General features: G+C 62.6%; 7 protein-coding genes across 7 annotated transcripts; 2 read left to right on the top strand and 5 right to left on the bottom strand.

Annotated features, from left to right (window-relative positions):
- Nucleotides 1-615: 615 nt before the first annotated feature.
- On the top strand, nucleotides 616-2,749 carry MNEG_0871 (hypothetical protein; the record flags this gene model as incomplete). Its single annotated transcript, XM_014050647.1, has 3 exons — nucleotides 616-1,233; nucleotides 1,403-1,674; nucleotides 1,849-2,749. The coding sequence occupies 3 exons, from the start codon at nucleotides 616-618 to the stop codon at nucleotides 2,747-2,749; spliced, it is 1,791 nt and encodes a 596-aa protein (XP_013906101.1).
- A 469-nt stretch (nucleotides 2,750-3,218) lies between these two features.
- MNEG_0870 (aminomethyltransferase) lies at nucleotides 3,219-6,834 on the bottom strand (the record flags this gene model as incomplete). The annotated part of the gene is made up of 11 exons (XM_014050646.1): nucleotides 3,219-3,345; nucleotides 3,504-3,654; nucleotides 3,918-4,149; nucleotides 4,293-4,334; nucleotides 4,573-4,656; nucleotides 4,805-4,975; nucleotides 5,251-5,331; nucleotides 5,598-5,648; nucleotides 5,910-5,972; nucleotides 6,201-6,389; nucleotides 6,691-6,834. The coding sequence occupies 11 exons, from the start codon at nucleotides 6,832-6,834 to the stop codon at nucleotides 3,219-3,221; spliced, it is 1,335 nt and encodes a 444-aa protein (XP_013906100.1).
- Nucleotides 6,835-7,670: 836 nt separating this feature from the next.
- MNEG_0869 (hypothetical protein) lies at nucleotides 7,671-9,557 on the bottom strand (the record flags this gene model as incomplete). Its single annotated transcript, XM_014050645.1, has 6 exons — nucleotides 7,671-7,848; nucleotides 8,100-8,212; nucleotides 8,519-8,648; nucleotides 8,926-8,974; nucleotides 9,196-9,316; nucleotides 9,447-9,557. The coding sequence occupies 6 exons, from the start codon at nucleotides 9,555-9,557 to the stop codon at nucleotides 7,671-7,673; spliced, it is 702 nt and encodes a 233-aa protein (XP_013906099.1).
- A 1,419-nt stretch (nucleotides 9,558-10,976) lies between these two features.
- MNEG_0868 (Set1/Ash2 histone methyltransferase complex subunit ASH2) lies at nucleotides 10,977-12,917 on the bottom strand (the record flags this gene model as incomplete). Its single annotated transcript, XM_014050644.1, has 4 exons — nucleotides 10,977-11,330; nucleotides 11,787-11,936; nucleotides 12,169-12,269; nucleotides 12,545-12,917. The coding sequence occupies 4 exons, from the start codon at nucleotides 12,915-12,917 to the stop codon at nucleotides 10,977-10,979; spliced, it is 978 nt and encodes a 325-aa protein (XP_013906098.1).
- A 1,653-nt stretch (nucleotides 12,918-14,570) lies between these two features.
- MNEG_0867 (hypothetical protein) lies at nucleotides 14,571-16,214 on the bottom strand (the record flags this gene model as incomplete). Its single annotated transcript, XM_014050643.1, has 5 exons — nucleotides 14,571-14,609; nucleotides 15,070-15,079; nucleotides 15,412-15,473; nucleotides 15,811-15,888; nucleotides 16,212-16,214. The coding sequence occupies 5 exons, from the start codon at nucleotides 16,212-16,214 to the stop codon at nucleotides 14,571-14,573; spliced, it is 192 nt and encodes a 63-aa protein (XP_013906097.1).
- A 975-nt stretch (nucleotides 16,215-17,189) lies between these two features.
- Nucleotides 17,190-19,222, bottom strand: MNEG_0866 (hypothetical protein; the record flags this gene model as incomplete). The annotated part of the gene is made up of 3 exons (XM_014050642.1): nucleotides 17,190-18,486; nucleotides 18,693-18,872; nucleotides 19,167-19,222. The coding sequence occupies 3 exons, from the start codon at nucleotides 19,220-19,222 to the stop codon at nucleotides 17,190-17,192; spliced, it is 1,533 nt and encodes a 510-aa protein (XP_013906096.1).
- A 5,933-nt stretch (nucleotides 19,223-25,155) lies between these two features.
- MNEG_0865 (hypothetical protein) lies at nucleotides 25,156-27,121 on the top strand (the record flags this gene model as incomplete). The annotated part of the gene is made up of 4 exons (XM_014050641.1): nucleotides 25,156-25,219; nucleotides 25,530-25,883; nucleotides 26,255-26,492; nucleotides 26,995-27,121. The coding sequence occupies 4 exons, from the start codon at nucleotides 25,156-25,158 to the stop codon at nucleotides 27,119-27,121; spliced, it is 783 nt and encodes a 260-aa protein (XP_013906095.1).
- Nucleotides 27,122-27,424: the final 303 nt, after the last annotated feature.

Below are 27,424 nucleotides of genomic sequence, written 5' to 3'. Positions count from 1 at the left end.
GTCAGTCGACCACCACCCTGCTCAGCCCTTGTTATTGCTGACTACCAGGCCGAGCAGGGGCCCCGCCTCCCGGTCAACAGCGCAACAGCGGCTTCAGCTGCTGCCGGCTGTGTGCTGCAGCCACGCTTAACGTGCACGCTGGTCCCACGGGCTCTTGATAGCTCCGCCTACGGAGATGTGGAGAAGCGCCTGATTCCCGGCTGCCTCGTGGTGTGGGTGGCGGGTTTGAAGGTTTGATGTGTCCATCAAGCAACCTGCTGCTGACGGGCTGGGGCCCTGACAGGCAGGAAGCAGGGGCCTGCAACAGCGGCAGCAGTGGCTGGCACACAAGGTACGGTATGCCCCAGGCGATGCATGCATTGATTTTGCAAGGATTCGGTGTGACATACGTGTGCGAGTGGCGGCCGGAGACACTCGCGCCAGAGGAGCGCCCATGCGGCCGGGGGTTTGATGGTTGCGTTGGTGGGGGGGGGGCGCGACCTGTCAGCACTGTTTTGCTTGATCAGCGGCTTACCGGCAATCAATTGGGTATCGTGTCCTACAAGTTATTCATCTCACCCCTCATTCCAGTTTTATTGTTGAGGGGTCGGTGTCGCTGCGCGCGCCATTCAAAATATGGCCAGCTCGCGGCTGCTGGAGCTGCCTCAGACAGCACTCGATGCGTTGGCTTGTTGCATCGACTCAGTCTCGTTTTCGCAACTGAGGCTCGCAAGCCATGCCGCATGCTGTCTGGTAGAGGCGCGGATCTGGCGCATCGCCGTCGGCGGGTCAGCAGGGGCCCCACCAGCGGTGCTGGCAGCGGCCATCGAGCGGTTCCCCTCTGTCAACGAGCTGCAGATCATGAGTGTCAAATACGATTTGCAGGATGCCGAGCTAGAGCAGGCGCTGAAGGCCCTGCAGCCCAGCTTGGTGTGGCCGTCAGTGACGCTGCTGACGCTGGTTGGGCATGAGGAGGAGCCTGCGGCGCTCATCAGCCCGGCTGCGCTGGCGCGTCTGGTGGCGCTCTGCCCGAACCTGAAGGAGCTGCAGGGACTGCACGTTGCCCCTAGTCTGACGCCCGCCGGGGCGCCCGCCGGCAGCGGGGACCGGCGCGCCTCGGTCGTGGAGGCGCTGGCCTGTGCGGCCTCACTCTCGAGGCTGTCGCTGAGTTTGACCCTCAGGAGCGGCTGCGACGAGGACTTCAGACGCCGTCTGATGACGGTGTTGCAGAGGCACAAGCTGAGACGCCTGAAGGTAGGCATGACAGGTTGTTCGCCGGCATGGGGGTTGGGCGCCAAACAGCTGGCAAGTGTGCCTGCCTGCCTTGCTTGATTGTCGATGCCATGGGTGCCGTCCAACCGCCAACAGCTTCGCAAACTCGCCTGCATGCGCGCGATGTGGGCATACCGCCGCAACCCCGCAGCTGGTGAACGCGTTCCCGTCATGGCTGGAGCGCGTGCACCGGCCAGAACTCTCGGAGCTGCAGGTGACGGCTGCGGCGGCGGTGGCCGCACTCCCGGGCCTCACGAGCCTCGAGCTCAGCGTGGGCGCGGACGAGCCGCTGCTGCCCCTGGGGGCCTGCCGCGGGCTGCGGCGGCTCACGCTCAGGGACTGCGCGGTGGGCGGCCAGGTGGCGTCGCTGCGCGGCGCGGGCGTCCTGCCAGACCTATGGAGCCTCGAGCTCGTCGGTGCATGGTGGGTGCAGCTGCGGGGCCTGGGGCCGCAGACCTCGTGACCGCCGCCGCTTGTTACAGCTGCAGCACTGGGGCACGCAACCCATACCAACAACGTATGCCTTGCCCCTCCTCAACCCAATCTCTCTGCCGGGACCGAACCCCTTCCTCTCTTCTGTATACAACCCGCCTCCAGCAACGCCGAGCTGACGGGCCCGCCGCTGGGGGCGCAGGAGCTTGCTGCAGTTTCCAAGGCGTGCCCCAACCTCAGATGTCTGCGGCTTGACAACCTCACGCTTGGAGGCGCGCCCGCCGCAGCCGCAGGCGCAGCCGCGCCGCCCGTGTTTGGGAGGCTAGATTTGCTCACCCTCGGGAACGTCAAGGACGGCGGCGGTGAGGCCTTTGATCTTGCGGCGCTCGCGCCCAGCCTAGTGCAAATGGTCCTGCAGAGCAGCTGGCACAGCCTGGCACGCGGCGTTGCCAGCCACCCGGCGCACCCCGCGCTGTACTTCGACGGGCAAAGCCACCCCAGGTATTGCCGCCTTGACAAGACAGAAGCCTTCGCCGCAACCGTCGGCGAGCAGTCATACCTCGGGGTCCACCTCAGCGTGGAGGCGTGCATGTTTGAGGATGCGCGTGTGTTTGTCAACCCCAGCTGCGTGCACCAGTGGGTGATGGGCTGGCACTGCGTGCGCGAGCTGGACCTGGGTGTGCAAAGCCTCGGCATACGCCTCTCCGGCCTGCTGCCTCACATTGCGTCGACGATGGGTGCGCGCCTCGAGGTGTTGTGGCTGGCGGGCTGCGAGGCCGACCCGGCGCCTGACGCGGCCCGCACCCTGCTGTGCCTGCACATGTTCTCGTGCCTGCGTATGCTGGTGCTTGTACTTGAAGCGCGCGAGGGGGAGTCGCGCAGCCCGTGCTGCCAGGACGTGTGCGCCTTGCTGGCGCCGCTCACGGCATCGCGCGAGGCGGTGGGGCGGGTCAGCCGGCTGCCAGCAGATTTCTCTTTGTTCCTGCCTGCGGGGGCCGCGGTCACGTGGGAGGGCTGCCAGACGCTGACGGCACAGGTCCCGGGGGTCAAAATCGAGCTGACGTGAAGGGGACTGCACGGCCTTCACCTTGATAACCGAAATACATTCTTCCTTTGTCTGCCACATGCGTGTAAGTGTTTGGGCGATGCAGGCTGCATGGTGCCACAATATAGCATACATTGATTATGGCTACTGGTGCACACTAAGAGCACGCAGGGCCAACGGCGCCAAATTAAACGCGTCCGCACCAGCTGACATTGACATCAGCAGCAGCAGGCCCCAGGGGCAGGCATCGCTTTGCGTGCACAGGACGCGTGCTGCTGCCTGCGCTTCGGCGAATTCCAAGGGCGAGGCACCTCTGCCATCTCAAGCCCAAGCGCATACAGTACGCCCCTGGTGAAACAGCTGCCAGACACGAGAAACGGGTTCATCAGCCAGCCTGCCTGCCTGCCTAAGTGCGACCTAACCTGTTGTGACCTGACTGCCGCGCGTGAACAGTCGGACATTTACTGAGTTGTTACAACACCTAGGACTGCTACCCCTGCTGCCCCTGCTGCTGCTGCTGCTGCTGCTGCTGCCAGGCCGCCAGCCGCTCCTGCATGGCTTTCAACCGCTCCGCCTTGGCCGCCTCCGCCGCCTCCTTGGCCGCCGCCTTCTCCTGCCTGCACACGGCAGAGCACGTGAAGAGCGCGTGGGAACGATCCACACAGTCCATGATGGCTCCAGCGTCTCTTGCATCAGCTGCGCCCCAGCAATTAAGGTGTTCCGCCCCCCGAGCCCCCGCTTGGTCTGGCAGCGTTCACTGCCCCACGGCACCCACCTTGCTTGCTCCGCGCGCTCCTGCAGGGTGGCGCTTGCCTGCTCGCCGGCTGCCTCTGCGCCCGTGGCGGCGGGGTCGGCTGCGAAGGCCCGCGATGCGAAGGGAATGGGCACGACGCGCGCGGGTGCGCCGCCCACCTGCACCGTGGCACCTGTGGTTTGGTTTTGGGGGAGATGACGAGCAATATAATGCAGCCTGGCTGGGAGCGTGGCGGTGGCACACGTGCTGCATCCGGTGCGACCCTGCGGCTCAAGCCGTTGGCTTGCGGCCAACCCAGCGCCTCACCCTCACCCCTTGCGAGGCCGCGACCAAACAGCGACACGCCATGCAAACCCGTCGCGCACTGCATCTGGTCAGCAGGGCCAGCCGAACAGCCCCTGGGGACGCTCATCAGTGCTCGCCAGCCGCCCCCACCGTTGAGGTCGACCTTGGCGCCCTTGCTCTTGCAGCGCAGGTAGCCCAGCGCAAAGTGGCCGCTGTCCAGCAGGTTGACCACGCTCGTCAGCGCGCCCAGCCGGTCCCCGTCCGCGTTGGTGATCGCGTCGCCGGGCGCGGCGCGCTGCTTAAGCTGCAGGCCCCAGAGCTGCTGCTTGACGCCGTCCAGGTTGTTGAGCTTGGAGATCGTCTCCTGGCCGATGTAGCAGCCCTGGTATGGTGCGGGTCACGAGGTTGCGCGCGGGACGCTTATATTTGTTGCGGAGCATTGCGCGAGAGCTGCACAACACACCGGCGAGGGCCACAAGAGTGCGCACGGCGGGGAGCGGCAATCTCTTGACTTGCCTTGTTGACCGAGACGGCGCGGTAGAGGCCAGCCTCCAGGGGGTTGAAGTCCTGCGGGTGGAGGGATAGGGCAGGCCTGGCATCTGGGAATTGACCAGACATGTCGTGCCTGAACATCCTTCTTAGCACTGGACCGGGAAACTTTTGGTGCAAGACCAAGGCAACCGCGACGCAGGTCTCAGGCCCTCAGAATCACAGCAACACATTAGCCCCGGGTACAAGAAGGGCCGGGGAGCGTGGCAGAGGGCTGTAGACGGCGCAGGGCTCCAGAGGGTTGCCCAGCCCCCACCTCTGTCAGCTCCGCGCCAGCCTTAGGCCGCCCCTGAGTCACGCGCGCCCGCTCCCAGTCCTCCTCGCCGCAAGGCACGCAGCCCTGCGGCGCACAGGCAAGCATGGGCAATCGAAAAGATGGTGCAACGGTCTGCTGCCGGGCAGCTTGGTGCGGGCAGGGCCGTTTGGTGGGGGCGGTCAACAACGCCGGTCAACCGCGGTCAACCCTGGTCAAATATCCGCCGCAGCACCTTGTTGACCAGCAGCGCGTAGAGGTCGCCCGCGTCCGCCTCGTCCACAATGAGGGTGTAGCCTGGCAGCGCCAGGCCGCTGGTGGCTGCAGCGATGACGGGGGCGCCGCCCGGCTTGAAGCCCAGGAACTGGTGGCTGCCATAGGGGGCGCCGGTGACGGTCACCGCATCCTGGGGGGAAGAGCCAGGGATGGTTCAGGAAGTGGTGTTGCGCAATCAGCAGCGAAGCGGACATCGCATCATCAGCATCATCAGATCCAGGATAAGGTGTGCAGCCGATAGAACGCTGTGTGCAGTCAGCGCAAGTTTCTAGTGAGGGCGCGTCTGAGAGAGATCCCGGTCCACCTCCTGATGCGTCAGCCAATGAGCCGCAGAATCGCATGGCGCGGCACAAGGACCCTTGCCGCCAGCCCCTCCATTGGCCGACCAGCAAAGCGGCCCCTCACCCCTCCAAGCTCCCGCAGTGTGTCGGCCGCCTTGGGCCCCGCCACCGTGAACATGCGGCAGCGGCTGCTGACGTCAGACACCTGCGCAGGCGGCGCGGCAGACACAGCATTCGCAAGCCAAGCATACATCCGTGTGCGTGTCGCACAGCACAGCAATGCAGGGTGGTGTGCTCAGCGCTGCTCGCCACGAGACGCGTGCTCTCTGCATCACTGGTTCAGGTACTACAGCATTGCAGTGGAGGCGAAACAGGTCTCTTGAGGCCGGCTTTGAAATGCAAAGGCGGGGGGAGGTCTTTAGCTTTCCAGTCTGCCCCTTTGAACGGACAAGCAAGCTGGTCGCTGCCCACCTCGACCTTGTCTGCCAGAAAGATGTACTTGTCAAACCGCTGCAGCAGCGGCTGCAGCATTGACGGCGAAACCAGGAGCATCACCTGGGGAGGCGGTAACAATTGAAATATATAGGAAACAGGGTTCACAAGAGGCTTGAAAGCGGTTGCAGGCCAGATTGTCACATGCTGGTGTGGCCCATTTGCTGTTCGACGCTGCCCAATAATGTTGATGGAATTCAAGGAACTGGTAGGCGAGCCTGTTATGATCTCCAAGTTGTCTCAGCCAGGTCAATCTGGGCTGGCATGATGTGGGTAACGGGCCCGGCCCACCTGGTTTCCCATCACCAGGGCGGTGGCCAGGTCCAGGCAGCGCGCTGTTGCCGTCACAAACACCTGCAACAGCCGCAGGCCCGATGCCGTAGCGCGATGGAGGAAGCCAGCGCTTGAGGTCGGCTTGCTTGACGCCCATCAGACTGCATGTTCACTGAGCGTCGGCCTCGTTTGCACTCCTGGTCTCCGCCCTGCCAGCCGCGCGGCCACCAAGCAAGCCTGCCCCCTCCCGCCAGCTGATCGACTCCCCCAACATGTCAGCCCCCCCCACCCCCAAATGTGAAAAGGCACCGTGTCGCAGCCTTGGCCGGGCTTGAGTGACTTGAAGTCGTTGGTCGACTGGTTGTGGAGGAATGACACGCGGTCGGCGCCGCCCACGCGGATCCGGCCCCAGTGGGAGCGGTCCACGATCGCGACGCCGTCGGTGAGCGCCTCCAGGACCTTGCCCGTGTTGTTGAAGCTCTCCGCCACGTCATCGGCCTGGGTTGCGCAACATAGAAGGGCGGCGCGCGGCAGCACCCGGGGGTTGGGTAGCCACCGAGGCAAAGCGACATGAGCAGTGTTCGCTCACGCCTGGGCGGCCTATCCTGCCGCGTGCGCACAGGACCTCCCCATGCCCCTGCTTCCGAATCACAGCACTACTTCACGCCCACTGCTTTGGCTCAGCTGCGGACTGCTCTGACAGCCTTGACCCTGCTGAATCTCAAGAAAGGGGCCCCGCCCTTTGCCCTGCTGAGCATTCGTGGTTGCCAGTGCTGTTCAGCGGCCGAAGGCGCCTCACGTTGAATGTCGCCCCCAGGGCCTCCTGGTGGCCCCTGACCTCATCCCCGAGGTCGGGGATATCAAGCCCGAGCGCGTCCAGGTCAATGCCAGCGGCAGTTGCGACGCGGCCGCGCCTGGATGCGAGCCGAGGGGCCGGGGCCATGGCGGCGCTCGTCGTCGCCTTGGCGACAGGGGCGGCAAAGCGCCGCCCAGCGACGACGATGCTGCGGGCGGCGCAAGGCGCTGGGCTGCGAAGTCCGCTGATGCTGCGCATTAGCGATGGATTTTCCAGCATAGCCATTGCAATCGGACTTGGATTTTGAAACCTGGTGGCAGTGCTTGGGCGAGTGCAGCTTGTTATCATACGAATGTGGACGTAATCTCAATCCGACGCTGAATTTGAATGAGTTAAAAGGGGACGACTCTACAATGAGAGCCCACGCATTGCACTGATCTGGTCACTCATCCCCGCCCCGAGACGGCGCTTGCACACGTCAAGGTACACGTTGAACCGAAATTGGCGTGTTCCGTTTCTCTAGCCGTCCGTGCTGCTGTGCCAGCTGGTCAAAAGTGATGTTGCCAGCAGCAAGGCTGAGCGAGCTGTCAGAGTGTCCACCCTTGTTTACCGCATCACAACTCGCGACGCCTGACATGCTCGTGTGTGAGACACCGCAAGACAGGTTACATTCATTGGTAGGCGTCATGAGCCTGGGGGTATCGCTCGCAACTTACAACTGGCACTGCCGGGCACCCACGCAAGTGCCCTGCACAGCCTCGCTCGCGCTTCAACTCGGGAAAAAAGCGCCCTGGTACTCTCAAAGGTGAGCTGCCTGCCAGATTGCCGTCGACAACGCAAGTATCGCAGCCGCCGCTGCCTCCGAGCGCGTTCCCTGGCGAAAGAGCGGCGCCCGCGGGGGTGCCGCATGGCCCCTACGGGCCGCCCCGCCGCCGCTCGGTCAAAAAACGTGTGTGGCCTGGTCAACGTGTACTGTTTGCGCTTCAAGCAACGGTGAACGAGTTGATCGCGCCCTGGGCGTCCTTGTTGGCGCCCTTGATCCAGCGCTTGTCGCCGATCTGGACGCGGCAGATCCACAGCTTGCCGTTTGACACGGTGGCGCTGATGAGGTTGTGCTTGCCGCCCTCGTCGCCGTCGGCGGAGCGGGTCAGCACCTCGTAGCTGGCATTAGGGGGGAATGAGATGACAGGAAAACGGTGACGTGAGGAATAGCATAGAGACGCAAGGCTCGATGCCGCAGCCGGCGGCTCAGACGGCCTGTATAAACGCACCATTGCCAGAGGCCGCGACGTCCCTTAGGAGTGTGCCCCTGAGTTTGTCACCCGCTTGCATCCCCACCTCCTTGGCTCTTCATGCCCATCTACTGGCCCAGCCTGGGACCCTGTCCCCCCCCCCCAAACTCTCCCCCTCACCGGTAGTACTTCTTGCCCTTCTTGTCGATGGCCTCGCTCACGTCCAGCAGGCTGGCCGCAGACACCCTGCCGGGGGCAAAGCCGCCCTCAGACAGAGTCTCGCCGGAGAACGACTGTCAGGGGGCGCGCGGGAGAGGTGTTTGTGTATGTTGGGGAGGGGGGGACGACCCGGCGTCGCCTCCCGTGCGGCGGCGGCGCCCGTCCCGCTGCGGCTGCGGCTGCGGCTGCACCAGCAAAAGATTCGCAAGTGGGGTTCGGCGCGGCGGGCTGCTCGATGCACCTCGTAGGGCGCCTGCCCCTCTAGTTCTCCCTTTCTCCCTTGAGGATGATCTCCGTGCTGGTCTGCCTCCCAGCTTTGTCACCCAGCTTCGTCATGTATTCCTCTGCGTTTTGCCCAGCTGCCCCCCAGCTTCTCGCACCTGGCGGCCGAACAGGAAGGTCAGGTCCTGCAGCAGCTTCTCAGGGGCGCCGTAGCTGGTGATGTCACCCTTGTCCGCGGGCTGAGTCAGCACGACGACGTTGTTCACTGAGTCGCCGTTGTCCTCATACCTGTGGGGCGTCAAGAGGGAGGGGCGCGGGAGGCGGCGGGGCGCGGCCGTTGGGAGAGCTGATGGGGCGGGGCGCAAGTGTGCTGGAGCCGCAGCCACTGTGCTGGCAGCGAGAGGGGCAGCAGCGGCAGCGGTCCTGGATCGGTTGCTGTGGCCACGCCGCGCGCGTGCGTGCAGGGTGCAGAGGCGCGCCGCCGTCGGTCCCTCATCCCCCCTGTGCGCGCCTGAGCTCGGTCTTGCCGAAGGCACCGTAGTCCTGCTCCTTGCTGGGATTCCACCTGCTGGGCAGCAGGATGGCAAAGCCCTCGCCAGAGTAGGGGATGAAGCCTGGAGGGGAGGAGGGGCGCGCGCGCAAGCGCAATGGGCGATGGCGCTGTGGTGTGTGCACGGCCACGGCAGTGCGGTAGTGCTGCGTGGCTGCCCCAGAAAAGGACCCTCTGCGCAGCGTCCGCCCTGTCCAGCACAGGTGCCCATGTGGCGCGCCGTGACGCCTCGCTCGGGTTGTCAAGAGGGGCCGTGTTGGCTTAGCACTCTGAGCTCCGACCCACCTGACTTGTTGGTGACCTTGCCAAACACGTTGGCGGAATCACCGTACGCGGCGAACGAGGGGGCGGCGCCAGTTGCGAGCGCCGCGACGCCCGCCAGCATCCCCAGGGCAGCGCGGCGGGGCTGGAGGGGGCGAACGCGATGTGTGAGACTTATGGTGCATCCGCATCACGCGATCTTGCGTAGCGGCAATAAGCTGAGCTGGGGTGACCCCAAGTTCCATCACAGGAGATCCATTGCGTAGGGAGCTTACCATCTCGGCGTCAGCGGCCTTGCTAGCCCTGCAAACGACCACGCGGGTCGCGCTCTTCCGGGCCGTGGGCGCCTTGCCCACGGTGATCTGCTGCTTCGCGAGGAGGGCCATGATGGTCACGCAGGACTGTAACGGTCTGTTGACAGGTTCCGTGGATTGAAAAGCAAAGGCGCACGGTTGGACAACGCGCGGCGCCTTGTCCCCACGAGATTCGTCGAGGTTCAGCCTGCCCACTGTGTGCTGCTCGTGCTGGGCTTGCTGAGCTGGGACAGAAACAGCGTGCCAAGCGATCAACCGTTACAAGTTCTCTTGCGTTGACGAGCATCCTAGCCACCAAGGGGCGATGCTGGTAGGGGCAGTCAACGCTGGGCGGCAGACAGCATTGGTCAACCTGCCCTGGTTGTGCCGTGCCTCATCAACAGCCAGTGATTACCCAATGGCCAGGTTGAGTACATCAGAAGCTGTGACAGGACGACCGGACTTGCCAGTGGGCGCCGCGGAGCTCATGATGACCAGCACCGATGATTGTGGGAAAGGCTCACACGCTGGCAAGAGCTTGAGTCAGCGCTGCTGCGGTGTGCCCCGAAACTGGCTTCTTGGCCACCCATTGTCACTCCTTGTCAATGCAAAGCATAGTCAGTTGTCCTGTGACGCAGCTGGATCAAGTTGATAGACGGGGGACATGCTTCACATCCATGTGTGTGTGTGTGTGTGTGTGTGTGTGAGTGTGAGTGTGTGTGTGTGTGTGTGTGTGTGTGTGTGCGCGCGCGCGTGTGTGCACATGCGTGTTTGTATAAGAGAGACAGAGAAAGAGGGCGAGAGAGGGGAGGGGGGAGAGGGGAAAGGGAAAGAGGGGCGAGGGAGTGTGCGTGTGAGTGTTTGCGCCTGAATTTGCAAAGGCTGCTGTACTTTTGGACCTTGCGAGATGATGATTGGTCTGGTACCACAGGGCTGTCCTGCCATCCTTGCAAATATTTGGTGCGTTGACCAGCCAAGGTCATGCCTTAGAACACTCAACATTATTCAGGCAGCACGATGGCAAGCACCAAGGCACCATCCAGCGGCAGCATCAGACCTAGCAGTGCTGCGCGTGCATCCTTAATGAACGCCGGGAAGGCCACGAAGTCATTTGTTTGCCATCCCCAGCTCCCCTGTCTTTCAACTGCGCCCTCATCTGCGGCTTTTAGAACCCCCTGATTTGTTCAAAACTCTGAGCAGCTGCAGGGGCACTCTCCAGCACCAGTGCCAGCTTCAATGAGGCGCAGAGGCGTAGCGTTAAAGCAGGGGCCCGCGCGGACTGACTTACAAGTTGCGAGGCACAACAGCTAACGTGGGTGCCCTGATACCACCCCCACTATAACTGAAAAATGAAATTCCAGTGCGCCGTCCGCCCGACCTTTGTGACCAATGAAAGTCATGTGGATGGATACTGAGCTGTCCCCACTGCTGCCACTGCTACTGCTGCTGCTGCTGCTGGCATAGCATGCTGCTGCAATCGCCGCTGCCGCTGTCAATAAAGCACCGAACCACTCAACATGCAGCCCCTGCAGCTGGCGGCGCCATCGATGGTGCGGCCGCCGCCCCGCCTGCCGGCTGCGCGCCGCCGCCGGGCGCCACCGTGGCCGCGGGTGGGTCCCCGGCCAGCTCGCTGGCCGGGCGCGCCTCTGGCCACCCGTCCACGCGCGGCGGAGCGAACTTGAACGCCGGTCCGAAGTTGAACGCCACGGTCGCGCCCTCAGACTGCCGGTGGCGCGTGTAGAGGGAAGCTGCCGGGTAGTAGGTGCCCTCTGGGATGTCGGCAAAGGCGACGCCCTGCAGGGCGCCGTTGCGGGCGAAGGCGACGCCGCTGCCGGGCAGGGGCTGCGCCTCCTTCTCGCTGTCGTCCTGCGCGCGGGCGGATGTGTGATGGGTCATGAGTGTGCCATCAAGAGGGTGCGGAAGAAGGGTACAATACTGTAACGGGACCGTACTCAGCTCGGGGTACGGCGGCCGCGGTGGGGTCGGAGCTGGGGTTGCTGCCGGCCGCAGGCTCAGCTGCGGTCGAGGGAGGTGCCCTATCCGCCGACCACAGCATGCCCCGCCCTGCCCTCACCCATGGCGCCCACGCATGCTGCATTGACTCTAATGAGACAAGCAAGCGTCTCTCAAGAACCCACGCCCGCGCGAGGAGACTACCAGCCCCTAGCTCCCAACACTTGAACACCAGCAGCCCCAGAATCGGCGCCAGTGTAACTCCGCAACACACTGTCCAGTGCCTTGCCCCTCTCCCAAGCACCCGACCACCACAGCAACCCCCAACTGCCATCCTCAAGCAACCCTCCCGCCACAAAAGGCACCCACCTGCACCGTGTACAGGCCGCCCTTCCACCGCACCACCTCTGCGTCTGCCGCCTCCATGCTGCGGCCGCCAGGCGGCATGTGCAGCAGCAGCCCGATGACGTCACCCTCCACGTACGGCTCCCCGTATGGCTCGCGCAGCGCCTTGGACACCTGGCATGCGTCGATGGTTGCAGGTGCCAAATTTCTGTATGATTACTGGGAACACGCAGCTGAACAACTTGACCAAGCATCGCAGCTCAAACTTTTATCATGGCGTCATCAACACGGACAGCAGCGCAGTTCAATAGCGCAAGGTCACCTGAAGCTGTTTGCACACAAACATAAAACCCGTGCACCAAAAAAAGCACCCGCCCCGAGATGGAGCTGCCGCATCACAGCTCACCTTGGAGCCCTCTGCGTCGCGGTAGCTGAAGCCGAACGCGTCGAAGCCGACAGGCGCCTGCAACTCTGCCTTGGAGGTCGCCCAGCCCAGGCGGCAGTGGCCTGTCGAGCGGCGGTCGCAGAATTGCCAGGTTGGTGACGAGGGAATGTGACGCCCCTGGGCCAGCCCTCGGCACCAACCAGACCCGCTCCCATGCACTGCTAGGCCTCTGGAGCGTGGCTGCGAAGCCGCTCGCGCAGCTGCGACAGCTGCTGCGCTTCAACTTAGTCGCAGTCCGCACTGTGCTGTTTGTCCATCAAGCCGCGCCCCCTTGGCTAACGCTATCGCGTCCGCCCCGGCCAGCCCCCCCCCCCCCTTCACGCCAGAAAACGCTCACCCGTCTCCCCAAGGTGAGTGATGGTGGCCTCGCAGTACCACGTCCCCTCGTGCGCGCCGTGCGTCGCGCGGATGAGGCGGTACCCCTTGTGGCCAGTCACCGACAGCCGGTCCTCGCTCAGCTGCAGCTGCGGCGCGCGGTCAGCCTTCGACAAAGCGACCGGCCGCCAGCCCTCCTTGTCAAGGGCGGGCTTCTTGTATGGGATCAGGTGCACATAGTCCTCAGGCTTTGCGGCCACCTCGTCGACGTGCGCAACGCGGCGATCGCCGCGTTTCTTGCTGTTTCGTCGCGCATTCGCTTTGACCTCGCCCTCTGCCTCAGACTTCCCCGCCGCTGCCACAGAGGCCTCCGGCTGGCTGCCAGCAGCTGACATGGTAAAGTGGCGCGGGCGCGCTGTGCAGATCACCCCGCGAGATCACTGCAGCTTGGAGTTCAGGCTGAGGATGTAGGTCGACAGACGGCAGGTCAGCACGATGGTAGCGAACAACAGGAGGTTGTTGTTCAGCTCCTTGGCAGCCTTGCGAGGGTCGGCCCTGATTTGGAACTGCGCGGCAGGAGCGGGACGCAAGGCGCGGAGAGGTTTCAGGCTTCGCACAATCCTTTGCACTGTGGGAAGGGCGGCACGGAGAGCTTCAGCTAGCAACGCACTGCGCAAGCGCTGCCGAGCGGCGCACCATTTTGTTGGCAGGTTGCGGCGGCTGGCAATGCTGAGGTAGGAGCTACAAACTACGTCGATTGGACGAGAACTAAGGAAGGAAGCCACACGTAGTTCGCTTGACCCCAGCAACCTTCTTGCTTCCACGGGATTGGATGAGTAAGTTGGGCAGCTGACATCATCACCAACTCGTTGGGCTACCTTGTTTCGACCAGTGAGCGCCACGCGCGCACAACCAACGTGCATGTGCGCGATGCTGTTTACTGAGTGTGTGCTGAGCATGCACGTATGTAGGCATGTTGCCTGGTCCATTTGGGAGCAAATGTGAACTCGAGGCGTCAGCAGGGTGCGTGTCACTACGGTGACTGCACAAGAGGCACCCCACGGGATTGCGAGGCGACTGGCCGATGCACTGGGATGGACGCTTCCAGCACCACCAGCACCAATAAATAAACAGGCACATGTTTCACACCGCGTAGTGCAGCACGTTGCCATGGCAAATGCATGTCACATCCAACCATGTGGACTCATCCCAGCGAGTTTCACATGCCCGCCGAAGCACGGCCAACACAGCCGAGATGCCAATGGGAGTTGAAACCTCCCAATGGCAGCCGCACAGACGCGCGAAAGCAGCGCGGCCAGAGAGCCATCGCCGGCTGCAGAGCTGGACACTTCCTTGCTCCAGCAGCTGTGTGGGTGCTCCCCTTGCCAGGTTGCAAGGTACCCGCTGCTGGCCGCCAATCAGAAGCAGTTGGGTCATCCTACTGGCGACTTGCGGTGGCAGCTAGAGGCCTGAAATGCACCAAGTTTTGGCTGTTGATCTTGTGAGGCCATGCGGGCTACCCACGATACCTTGAAAAAGTACTGGTCTTGTCAAAATGTAGGATGCCTCAACACGCGTGCGGCTGAAAACTCGCCAGCACGTACCAGATTGTCCCTGCAAGGACAAGCTGTTGCTCAGGCACCAAGTGACAGCTCAGGCGACGAGCCAGGGCAAAGTGACGATGCGCGCTAGGCCAAACAACAAGCTGAGGTGTCCATTGACGCAATGCCTGACTACGCTGGCTGATTCCCTCCAGATGTTGCTGCCTGAACGGGAGACCACTACTGCAGCGTTGCCACATCAAAATGCACAGGCACAGCCGCAAGCCTGGGTCTGCATCACATCCGCCACAATTGACTTGATGTTGTTACTTGTCTACAGGTCAACTGATGAAGCTGGCCAAATGCTGGTGGGTGGTCATGCGCTGCCTCGGCGTGCCCAGCAATGACAAGCCAGGTAAGCGGCAGGGACAGAGGGCCCGCTGCTCGCTCTGGCGGCTGCCAACAAAGGTAAATTTGCGCCCTTGCACCCAGGCGAACCTGCCCCTCCTACTTGGCGCTCTGCTTGTAGGACTTGGTGTCAAGGATCTGTTTGACAGGTCACAGGGTTGAGTGCGCAAGGGTGAGGGCACAGTGCAAGAGGCGACAAGGCTTTGTCAGTGCTTGGAATGGTGTCATGGGCTTGAACAATATGCTAGCCTGTCTCACAGGTGGGGGAAGGCTAAGCGATACCCTCAACCCGGAGCAAAAATGCCTGGAAGTCCCAAACATGCAAAGCGGGGATCCACCCACCTGCTTGCCGCACATTGCACATAGGCCTGGGGAAGACAAGGGTGTCAAAAAGGTTGCAAAAACATCAGCGTTGGAACAGCGCCACAAACGCACAGGCGAGAAACAATCGTTGCGAGCAGGAGGGCCTCGGGCGATCAACATGCGTGGCGGGCGCCCAGGCCCGCAAACACCGCCCCTTTCAGGCAGCAAAGACGGGCTGGTCCTAGGCAGTCCTCACCCTTGGAGTAAGCGCATGCATGGCAGTACATTCCGTCACCTTGGTGAACCTGTTTGTGTGCGGGCAAAGCGGCGTGCGGAACAGTGTGGTGCAGAAGTGGTTTTGCAGGCACATAGCGGCGTGCGGAACAGCGTGGTGCAGAAGTGGTTTTGCAGGCACATAGCTGCCCGCGCCAAGTTGTTTCATGCAGCGGCCGATTCCGCAAAAGGTCGGCGCCGCTGGCCATGGATGGCCCCAACATCCGCTGGAAGTGAAGCTGCTGCCAAACACACTCAAGACTGCCCATCATCTTGCACTGGCCGATATCACGGCGACAGGGCCCACCTTGCCCGCCAAGTTGCAGATACCACAAGCCTCGCCTGCTGCTTGCAGATCCTGCACTTTGCGTTTGCGCCGTATGGGGTGAACCTCTTGTCCTTGTTCAGCAGCTTGTTCTGGTTCACCTGTGCAGGTTGGGGGCAGGAGGACGCGCATACGAGAAGATGGGTCTAGGGAACACAGGTGCAGCTTGTAGCTGATCAAAAAGAAATACCATGCTGCAACCCGATTCAGAGTGAGGGGCACTGGAAGGCCTCCACATTGCACCCTAAAAAGCACACGGAGCGGACACATCACTTCTGAAGCACCAAGCGCACGACACGTGGCGGGTCACAGCAGCTTCAAAGTGTGCGCGTGCCAGGTCGTACATCTGCATGACGCGTCTGGCAGATCGCATCCCACTGGACTGCCTGCCACACACTATACGAAGGCCCCCCTGCAGAGCCGCGCGGCACGCCGCACCTTGCGCTTGTCTGTGCCCTCCTTCCACTTCTCAGGGCAAGCGACCTTGGTCAGCTTCTTCTCACACTTCTCACACACCTGCGTGCACAGCAAGACCATGGAAAGTCCAGGCCGCCGATCAGCACTCGGGCTGGGCGGTGTCTTGACTGTTGGGAGCGCCCACAAACAGCTGCTTGTTCAAGAACATGCCATCAGTCCAGGGCGCTGCCAGGCCTGCCCTGTCCTTGTAGTTGCGGCTGATTGAAAGCCGTCTGAGCTGCAAACGCCTCAACAGCCACAGCGTGAGGCTGACAATTCATGGGTCACGACAGGTGAGGGGTAAGTGCGCTGCCACCATGCCGCGGCCAGGCAGCCACGGTGCCACCAGCCGTGCATAGCGACAGCCGCCGAGCCCAACCCACCATGGTGTCTCAGGGGCGCTGATCTCCCTGAACTCACAGTCGCTGCTGGTCCGGATGATCCTGCAGCGCGCGCAAAACACTTCGGTGAGCGTCGGCGCGAACCGCCGCTCACGCGGTCCCCCATGGCATGAACTGTGTCATCACAACCATCATGCAGTCTCAGGCCTAGAAGCCTCTCTCTGATTGCGAGCGCGTGGTGCGTCGCAGGCCTCGCACGCACCACGTGCGCCAATGCGCCGCCCGTCGCGCTCACGCTTTGCTGGCCAGCCGCGTGCCCCGCTGCTGCCTTAGAGCCGAATAGATGTAATCTATGTTGGTCCTGGCGCCTTCGCGCGGGCCCAAACGGCCCGGACGATGCCGGCTGACAAGAGATGAGCTTGATACGGCACACTCGCCAACGGTGTGTGCAAGACCATCAAAGTAACGCATTGTACGACATAAAACATCCATGCAGACAGAGGCGGGTACTCGTTTGCCAGATTACCTTGGCCAAGGTAGTAATGATGACACCGGACGCAACGAGTGCCGGTGGCAAGCAGTGTCAGTATCAGTACCGTATGCACACGCGAGGGAGACCACCCTGAGCATGTCAGCTCAACCCTCGACCCCTGACGCACACTGTGATAGCTGTCATAGGCCAGCAGGAGTAAGCGACTACGCCAGGGCGCTGGTGACTGCTGCGCAGTGCCGGACGTGGCACGTAGGGCCATCGGAACAGCAGTGCCGTCTTAAGTTCACCCAGCCGCCACATGAGCTCAGCGAAACCCAATCCAAGGAAGATTACAGGTGCAAGCAATGCGTTCTTACACACTCTTTGAGCGAAGGGATCATGGAAGCAAGTGACAGCCGGGAGCAGGGTGATTGGTGTGCAGTGAAAATCGCACAGTTGTGAACCCTGTGCAGCATCAAGGCCGAGGCGAGCATCCTTTATCTCCTCCGCCCTCCTCGCGACCCTGTGTCACACACGGCTGGTGAGATTCAAGGCGCAGGTGGCCCCTGTGCCGGCCCACCGCCCGCTGCCGCTGGCACCGCCGCCCCCGCCGCCCCGGCCACCTCCCCCGCGACCGGGTCGCCCAGGCGCGCCGCGGGCAGCCCCAGCGACGCCAGGTCCGCCCCCGCCTTTGCGAGGACCCACTTCAGGGCCTCAATGAGGGTCGGGGGCATGGGGACGGCGAGCGTCAACGTGTCCAGCACGACGTACCGCCACCCCTCCTGCCACCAGGCGCGCTCCCCCACCTCTGCCAGCAGCTTGCGCCTGTTGCGACGCGCACGCGCCAGGAGCGCCGCGTGGATCAGCACCGCCAGAGCCACCTCCACCACCACCGCCGCGTCGCCGCACTTTTGAACCTCGGCAAAGTCGGCGCCCTTGGGGACCTGGACGCTGACCACAAAGTCGACGCGGCCAAAGTCGTCACCGCCTCCCGGGCGCTTGTCCAGCTCCACCACGGTCTCGCAGGACTCCTCCAGCGGGCCCCCGAGCACAGCCAGCCTGCCGCCAAGCCAGGGGTCGCACAGCCCCCGCAAGTCTGCGGGGCGCTTTGCCGGCCGCGGCTGCGGCGCCGCGTCGCCACCGCCAGAGCTGCAGGAGGCGCCAGCCGCGAACGTTATGAACCATCCGCTCTGCACGCTGCTCCTCCACACCGCAGCTAGGTTGCGTTCCAGCAGAGGCCGGGCCATGACTGCCCGCTCCATGAACTGTAGCCACGAGCAAGCGTCGCCGGTGAGCCGCGCAGCAAGATCATCGCCTGACTGAAAGAAGCCGCCGCTCACGCCGACATTGGCCAGCAGCAGCTGGGCCGCGTTGGGCACGCGCAGCGTGGCGCTGTTGGGACGCAGCCTGACCTGGTTGCCCAGGTCGCCCGAAAAGGTCAGGTCACCTGGCGCCGCGGCCGGCAGCGGCGGCAGGGGCGCTGCCTTGGCGGGGCTGACCACGCAGGGCGGGCGGCCCAGGGGGGACAGCTGCTGCTGCTGCTGCTGCTGCTGCTGCTGCTGCTGTTGCTGCTGCTGCTGCTGCCGCGGTGCCAAGAAGCTGCTGCTGTAGCGAGGCGCGTTGTGCGCGCCAAACCCTTGGCCGTAGGCGGCATAGCCAGAGGAGCCGGGCAGCGGAGAGCCCAGGGTGGGGGAGCAGCCCGGCGGAGGCAGCAGCTCGTGTAGCAGGCGGGTCGAGGGGTTGATCACAGGAATGCCAAAAGGGACAACGCCGTCCCTCTCATCGCCGCTGCCCTTGTCGCCAGCACTGCCGTCGCCACCGTTGAGCACCTTCGTTGCGCTGTCCCTGCGGTTTAAGCATTGCAATTGTGGGAACAAACACACATACTGGCCTTGCCGCATACGTCTACAGCACGTCGTGCCTGACTGTTGCTAGCTTTGCAAAAGCAGGCTTTGCGATATATAGCAGGCGGCAAAGGTGACGATGTCGCACCCGCATTCAACCCCTTGCCGTTTGACACCCCACGTTGCTTCCGCAGCCAACCAGCACACCTCGGAGCGCTCTTCGGCGTGTGGTCCAGGCCCAGCCTGGCGGCGGTGCTGCGCGATGTCGGCGTTGTGTTCTCCTTGTCGAAGCATAGCCGCTTTGCGGGCAGGTCGGGAGCGGTTCCGGTAGACGTCGACGGCTCCTCTGAGGTCGAGTCTGACGGCAAAGCGGGCGGTTGCTGGGCCCTGCATGCATGGGGATCAGTGAGTGGACGCATGGGCGGCTGCACCAGTGGATTGCGGCGGGATGTGCACAGCTGTACTGCGCATGCTGCCATCGGCTTGCACAGCTGTCCTGGATGCTTGTGCTGTGAGAGGCAAGTGCATGCGATCTCTCAAACAACGACCAGCATGGCGACGGTTGAGTGCATGCGCCAACCCATGCAGCCCGGCCTCAAACGCCCACACCCTCAGCTCGCCAATGGCAGTGAGCAGCACCCCTGGCGGGAGGATGGACCAGTGGCTAGATTGATGACCCACCTGACCAAGTCAGCCTGCTGCCTGCGGAGCGTTCGAGGGTTGACCCTTGACGTCATCTTTTGGCCTGTTCTTGGTCAAACTTGGTCAACTATGGGGATTGGTGTTGCATGGCAGTGCCGAGCATGCAGGATCAGCCGGGCTTGCGAACAGCGTGGATCGTCCTTGCACCTGGTGTGTACATGCTACAAAATGCCACCAGGGGCAGCTGAACCCCTGCTGTGCAGTGAGCGGCATCAACCGCCGCGCTGGCGCAACGTATCAACGCGGCGGCAGCGGCTATCGCGGGGCTGCATAGTAATGAATCGCGATCACAGGCACCCATAAGCATCTGTGGGTTGTCTGTCACAAAACCCCAGCCGCTCCTGCGCTCGCGGCCAACCCTGGCTTCGCGACCCTTGAGCCCGTTCTTGTCAGGGACGTGCAGCCTCACCAGAAGGCAATTGACGTAGATCAGAGTCACGTCTCTTGCGCCCACGGGCGACAGCCAGGCTCCAGATCACGCGCACTCCTGCTGCCACTGCAGCTGTGGCTGGTCAAGTGCAGGCACGATGCACTTGGGATTGGAGGACGTACAAAACAAATTGCAAGGTATGTAAGTAATGACTTCTATCAAACCACTTGGGTTTGAGCGGCAAATGCTGCTGCCCATATTCCGACTGGGGTGTCCGACGAGAGTGCCACAGACCGACCTGCTCCTCATTGTCAAGACACCCACTGCACATGCCTGGGACAATGTCACACTCCTGGTAAGTCCATGCATGGGAGTGATGACTGCCAGCCGTGGCTTACATTGCAGGGCAGTCCCAAAAGTGCCTCGAAGGTTTGGCTGCTGTGGTGCCCCCATCTGCACTCCTCCAGCATGTACTGCTCTGCTGCCCGATGCACATGTGCTTGCATGCATGGCAGGCAGTTGTACGTGCATGCATGCGCGGACCGAGCGCAGGCGTTTGCATGCGCATGGCAAGTCGTGCTTTGCCCGGTTGTCCGGTGGGCGATGGCAGCCAGAGCCTGGGCCTTCACCCTGGGGGAAAGCGGGAGGAAGCTGGGAACCCCTTTTGAAGCCGGCTAAGGTATAAAGGTCCCGACCATGTTTGTCACGACTACAATCTCACAAATCGAACATCGTCATACGAGTCGGTACGGTCAATCATCGATCTGGCCCACACAGCGATGATCAACAACGAGTTGGAGCTCTCGCTGTCGTGGCTGTCCCGTGGCTTGCAACTTCTACCACATGTCCATACTGGCAGGTCAGGTGACTTTTGAAGGGCCAGCGGCACCTGCACCAGACTCCGCACCCCTGGATGCTCGTGCTGCACTGCCGCGCCTGCTGCTACCTGGCACAAGCAGGGCGCCGCACAGTGTCCGTTGCCTGCCATGCTTCTCCACACACCTCCCTCACAGTCAAGAAGCATCGAAGCCCCCAACAACGCTGCTGCGGCATCTGGCCAAGCCCGACGTCATCGGCTCGAGGGCAGCACAGCAACACCCCCTTGAGTCCTCCCTCACTCCCTGCGTACCGTCCTTCCTTGTCCTGCCCCTGCATGCTATGCGTGCAAGCTCTTCACAAGTCCACGGTGAATTTCAGCGTCCGGGTGCGCTCGGCCTGGTTCATATCGACCGCGTCTTCACTGAGCGGTTCCCCGATCAGGGGGTGGGCGCCGGCGCCCCTTGCACGTGAGCTGGGTCGGGCTGCGCCTTCACCATGCGCAGTCCTGCCGCTTGCGCCAAGTGGGTAGTGGCCTGACCTTGTCAGCCTTTCTGCCGTTCGGTGGTAGGCTCAAGGTTTGGGCTGCGAAACGCGCCGGGGGTTCTTATCGGGACCAGGGGTATGCGTGTGTCATTTGGGGTTGAGCTGGGCCGGGGATGTTGCTGCTCCTGCAGACACCATTTTCCAGCGCAGGTGTCTGGACGACAAAACCAGGTGCGTGGGGCGCGACGTGCAGCCGCCTCCCCGTGGCGCGCCCCGTGAGTACGCGCAGCGGCGCTCTGGTGCCCGCTCGCTGAAACCGAGAGCTGCACAGAAGACAAACCCCTCACAACGGTGGCTGTAGCCACCACCAGCCCATGATTTGTGGTTGTATGCACGATCGTGACCCCGTTCGATTTCCTGCTGCAACAGCTTGCCCTGGTCTTGATTGGCCCCAAGATATGACTGACAGCCCAGATGCAGCATTCCATGTCCATGTCCAATCCTAAGGGCCGGCCATTGGTTCAGCAGGCTGTGCAGAGTGTCTCTCGTAATTACATGGATAGCGCACATCACAGCATAGAGCACAACGCAAAATACGCATCTGAAGTGTGCATACACCGGGGTTGTGGACAACACCGGGTATGCAGCCTTTCTGCTGACAACGTAGCTTGCAGGGTACACGGCTGCTGTGTGTTAGGCAGCCGTGCATGCCCGACGTCCCTGGCCGCCGCCTCATGCTTACGCAGCGCTCGTCTAAACCAACAGCTGCACCATGGACATCAAAAATGGTGGCTTCCACAAGATCTTAATTCATGTGAAACCATATCCTGACACGCAAAAGTTTTATGTGAGCTAAGCAACTTCAGTTGCTTGCCCCGATAAAGTCGATGGTGCAGCTGTTAGAGGCAGCGCAACGGTGGCTGGGTTTTGTAGGGGGACTGTCCTGCACACAAGCAGCAATGTAGTGGAGGGTTGTTAGCGGATGCGCCTTGGGAGATAATACAAGGGCGGCATCGGCACGCGGGCCCTCGCGTGCGTTTTTCTACTGTGCCACGCGCCTGCCCCCACTGGATTGCCCCTACAGCCTGGCAAGGTCGTCATACAGCTCTTGCCCTGCGCTGCCTGCCCCTGGCTGCCGCCGGCAGCGCGGCCGGCGCCGAAGGCGCCCTGAGCGGAAGCGAAGGAACGCGAGAGCGTTACTGAGCCAGAAGGACCACCCCACCAGGCGAGACGAACGAGCGACCAGCCCGCCGCCCCCAGACAGAAAGAGAAAAAGCGCCGGGCCTGCTGCCAGGCGGCAGAAGGCCCGCCCCACAGGCGGCAGCCCAGCGGGCAGCAGCTCGGGCAAAGGTGCGGCGCCGACGGTGCAGGGCCTCGGCGCCCCTGACCACGGCAAATGTTACCGTGTATTTGGTACTGTATCGGATTGCTTCAAACAATAATCAAAATCAATGGGTGGTGGTGCTGCTCCCAGCTTGATGCCCAGCAGCCCTGAGTGCAGGAATTTTGCAAACTGTGGCACCAAGATCCGAGCAGACATGCACTACGACAAGAAAGATCATACTTCAACGCCCTCTGAGAAGAGCCGAGGAACACACGCTCTTGCGGGACAGCACCAATCAAATAAAACAAACGAGACGGTCGGGGACAAAATAGTCAAGCAACAAGAGCGCGCAAAGCAACGGCAGCCGCACGCAGCGCCCTCAGCACGCGCCGCCACCCGGCCGCCCCATGACGTCATTGCGGCCACCACTTGATGTCATCGCCAGTACATGCCCATGTCCGGCAACAACATGGCTGGCTTCTTCTCCTCGGGCTCCTGCAATACTCCGCTTTCCGAGGTTGTAACGAGGCTGCTAACGCGGGCGGCATCCGTCCACCAGGGCCGTGCGCGCCACCTGCGCTTTGAGGGAGTGTCCGGGATCACCATCGTACGAATGGGGGAGGGCGGGGTTCGGCGTGCGCAGCAACTGCGTGTGTGTGTGTTTGTGTGTGTGTGTGTGTGTAGGTGTGTGCGTGTGTGTGTGTGTGTGTGTGTGTGTGTGTGTTTGTGTGTGCGTGCGTGTGTGTTGGGGGAAGTGCACACGGGCGCAGAAAACCGAAACTAACGCGGGTTGGAGAGCGGCGATGTGTCCCGAACGTCCGAGGTGGCGCGCTTGGGCCCGCTGCGCCCAGCCAGGGCGCTCTGCCCCGCACGGACCGCAGCGGCCCGCGCTCCATCCATCAGCCCCACCGGGCCCGCCTTCCCCCTTGCAAACAACTCACAAGTTTCAATACGAGCAGCACAAGATCAACATGACGCAGATGCAGAGGCCTTCGGCCGGCGGAAGCGACCCAACCCCCTGGAGCCCAGTCATTCGTGCCGCGGGCCAACCCATCTCAACACCAGGCTTCCTTCAAGTGGAAAACACCAGGCTTTCGTGGAACATCAAACATTTTGGTAGGGCGCCGCAGCCGGCTCGGGGCACCCCAAAAAGCTCAACCTTGACACCCACATCCGTGGCCGGCAGCGAGCACTTCCCCTGGGTAAAAGCGGGGGGAAGCTGGGAACCCTTTGAAAAGCCAGCGCCCATAAAGCTTGTGATCATGGATGTCACGGTCATGAATATATTTTATGAAAATCTTCACTACGAGTATTATTAGCCGTGGTCAATCATCGATCTGGCCCACAGCGACGATCAACGAGTCGGGGCGCTCGCTCTCGTGGCTCACCTGCGGCGGTCCGGAACTCCTATCACATGTCAAGACGGCAGGTCAGATTACTCGGAGGGTCAGCGGCTCCTGCACCAGACTCGCTGGATGCTCCTGCTGCACTGCCGCAGCTGCTGCCGTTGATCCAGCTGCTGCCTGGCATAAGCAGGGCACGGCACAGTGTTGATTGCCCGCCATGCTCTCACATACTCCTCCCTCATGCTTAGGAAGCATCGTCACCCCAAGGAAATGCTGCTGCGACATTTGACCCAGCACGGCGTCATCGGCAGCGACGGCACCACGGCAACAGCAGCAGCGCGCGGTCTCCCCCTGAGCCCTCCCTCTCTGCCTGTGTACCATTCTTCCTTGTCCTGCCCCTGCCTGCTATGCGTGCATGCTGTTCACCAGTCCACGGTGGAATTCAGCGTCCGGGTGCGCTCGGGCTGGTTCATATCGACCGCGTCTTCACTGAGCGGTTCCCCAATCAGGGGTTGGGCGCCGGCGCCCCTTGCACGTGAGCTGGGTCGGGCTGCGCTTTCCCCATGCGCAGTCCCGCCGCTTGCGGCAAGTGGGTAGTGGCCTGATCTTGTCAACCCATTCGCCCCCGCAGCGGTGGGCGCAAGGTTTGCGCTGCGAAACGCGCCGGGGGTTCTTTGTGAGATAGGGGCGTGCGCGTGTGTCATTCAGAGGCCGAATTGGGGCGGGGGTGTTGCTGCTTACACCCACGCCTTGCTCCAGCGCAGGTGGCTGGACGTTTAAAAGCAGGTGCGTGGGGCGCGACGTGCAGCCGCCTCCCCGTGGCGCGCCCCGTGAGTAGGCGCAGCGGCGCTCTGGTGCCCGCTCGCTGAAACCGAGAGCTGCACAGAAGACAAACCCCTCACAACGGTGGCTGTAGCCACCACCAGCCCATGAATCCTGATGGCTCTGCAATCACATATCCTAACTTGCCTGTGTGTTAAATCCTTTTCGTGATCACGTCCTGCCACATTTAGTAACATCAAGGGAATCCTTCATGCTTTCAAGCCAACGAACCAAATTGAATGGATGGTGGCGCGACTGCAAGTCCTGAAAAATATGTGGGTTAGGGGCCGAATATACTGCTGCCCATACTGCTGGTTTCGCCGCTAGCAGCACAGCCTCGATGTGACTGGCTGGAGCCTCGACAGCACTGGACGGAGCCCCCGGCCCGCACATGTGGGAGCCTGCCGGGATTCAGAACCGCTGCAGGGGGGGGGGCAGCTGGCGGGTTACTTTTGGAGCCAATAGTGCGGAGGTCACAGGTCCCTTCAAGCGGCCCGTGTTGAGATCATGAACAGGGTTCACGCCGTCATCACATCCAAAGCGGCAAGTATCACCAGGGGACGGCCGCAGCAACAGCTTCGTGTGCCAATCCTGACCTGAAAGGTGGGCAAGACGTGCCAGACTGCAATCAGTTTACAACGGCAGGTACCCACACCAACAAACTCGCCAGAGATTGTCACACGCTTGTCACACGCTTGCCGACCGGCAGACCGCTTGCCTGTGCAGCAAGAGGAACGCGTGGATTATACGTGTGTTGCGCTGACGTGTGCCATGTTGAATACATTTCGGCATAGACAATGAAGCATGCTGAGATTTGACGTTGTTCAGCTCGCGTTCAAGCAGCGCATCTGCGCCTGGTCTGCAGTGGGTGTGCGGGGGCCTCCAGCCCCAGCTGATGACTGCCCACCTCGAAGTGACTGGCAGTGACCCCGCCTGGCTCTGAGCAGCGCGGCCTGTCAGATGATCAGCAGTCACCACGGAATATCTCACTGGTGCTCTTCAATTTGCGCGTGATCCTAGTGAAATCAATCCGCGGCAAACTGGAGAGGTGTCCTTCATTCACCAATTTGCGATGCACATCCTGAAAGTAATTTAAGATTCGCGTAGCGTGGAAACTCCAGCCCTGCCGGCAGCCGCTGCGGCTCGGCATACCACGCTGGCGTGCCGCCCTGCTGCAGCGTGGCGCGCAGGCGAGCAGGAGGTCGGCGTGCTGCGCGAGCAGCAGCTGGAGCTCAGCGAAGACGAGAAGCAGGAGCAGGAGCAGCAACAGCAGGAAGAGCAGCTGCACCATCAAGCGGAGGAGCAGGAAGTGCGACAGCAGGCTGCATCAGGCGGGGGTAGCCCGCAGGGCGAAGCGGGCGGCGGGGGCGACGGCGCCTCAGGGCAGCCGGGGTGGCGCGCCCTGCTGAGCGGCGGCGCCATGGCCAGCGGCGGCGCGGCGCCGTGGTCGCTGACGGGCGCAGCTGAGTTTGCGGCCGTGTCGGTGGCGTTTGCGGCGGGCGCGAAGATGCTGTACAATTATTACAGCGGCGGTGAGCGCTCCATGCGAATTGCTGTCATTTTTAGTTTGCGGTGCGGAATGGATGCCAAATGTTGAGTGACCCGGCCGCCAGGATGGCCACGGGACAGCAGGGCGCCCACAGGGCGCCGCATGCTGTAATGGCGCCTTTCAACAGCCCAATTGCAAGTGCCGAGGTGGTTGGCCAGGCACGCGCGGCCGCGCCCGCGTGGCGGCAGAGCAGGGCCGCCCGGGTGGATGCGCTCTGGCGCATGGGCGACAGCTGTGCTGCGCGCCCAGTTGGTTTTGTCCTCCCCGAGCTGCGGCCATGCAATGGCACAAGCACCTCCTTTGAGCCCTGCGACGCAGCGCCGCACCGCGCGACGCGACGCCTGCCCACCGCAGGCGCCCCAGAGAAGACGTTCTCATACGTCCCCTTTTCGGACCGATACGACGACGAATCCGAGGTGGTCGCGGTCGACTGCACCCACCCCCGCCTGCCGACGCTCAGCCACCAGCGGGGGTCGCGCAACCCGGGCGGCGGCGGCGGCCTGAGGCGCAGCGACACGAGCACGGGGCTGGTGTTGAACGCGCTGGCTACCGGGCCCTGGAAGCGCGACGTGTGGGCGGTCTGCCAGCGCAGGTGGGCCGTGACCCCGTGACTTCCACGGTAAGGTCATTGTGAAGATCTCGAGACGGGAGGCAGTGCAAAAACTTGTGCGGCCGGGGACGTCAGGGGCACAGGGTTGAGGGATTGGACGCGGCTGGTGGGGTTTTGGGTTGAGGAGCGCCCGCGCTCTGGCAGCGCGGGGCGGGGTGCAGGTGGGGGTGGCGGGGGCCTGCGCAGTGGCGGGGTGAGAGAGCGCGGGGCCGCGTGGCGGGCTGGATCAAGCTCCTGCCCGGGCACCACCCAGGGCCGACTATATGCAGGGACACCCGTGCAACACGCATCAAAATGTGAGGCGCGCGCATGCGACGCCCTCTATCAATCCAAATGCGTCAACGTCCGCACTTTTGAGCCCCTTCTTGCCCGCAGCTGAGCGGGCGCCTCGCCCCGCCGCCGGCGCGGCCGTCCGCCGCCTCGCCCCCCTCCCTAACAGCCTCTTGAAACGCCCTCGTCAAATCCCCCTCCACCCCCTCCCCAGCTTTGTGACGACCAACCACTTTGATGTCGACTCTTTCCTGGCGGTCTGGTGCTACATCAACCGCGCCGAGGCCGTTGCGCACGAAGGGGGTGAGCTTGGGGGGCCCGTGGGCAGGATGGCGGTTTGACCTGGGGCGCGATCTGGGGGGCGATCTGGAGGTGTGACAAGCAGGCGCGGTGGCTTGCAGCTGGGCGGCAGGGCTGCGGCCACTGCCCTGGCGTTGAGCTTGATCTGGCGTGCTGCTGCATGGTCAGCTGATGTTGTGGAACGAAACGATTGCGTATGCTAACATTGCATGCAGTTGAGCGAATGCAAGGCGCGATGCAGCGCCCCTTGCCCTGCATCCCACCCCCCATATGCGTGCGCACATGACCGTCTTCCGCACGAGTATTCCAACACACTTGGCTCCGGCACCCTAACCTCCCACACT

The sequence above is a fragment of the Monoraphidium neglectum genome (assembly GCF_000611645.1).
Source record: "Monoraphidium neglectum strain SAG 48.87 unplaced genomic scaffold scaffold00078, whole genome shotgun sequence".
NCBI lineage: Eukaryota > Viridiplantae > Chlorophyta > Chlorophyceae > Sphaeropleales > Selenastraceae > Monoraphidium > Monoraphidium neglectum.
The sequence above is the reverse complement of the archived record's forward strand: the minus strand, read 5'-3'. Positions and strand labels throughout refer to the sequence as shown.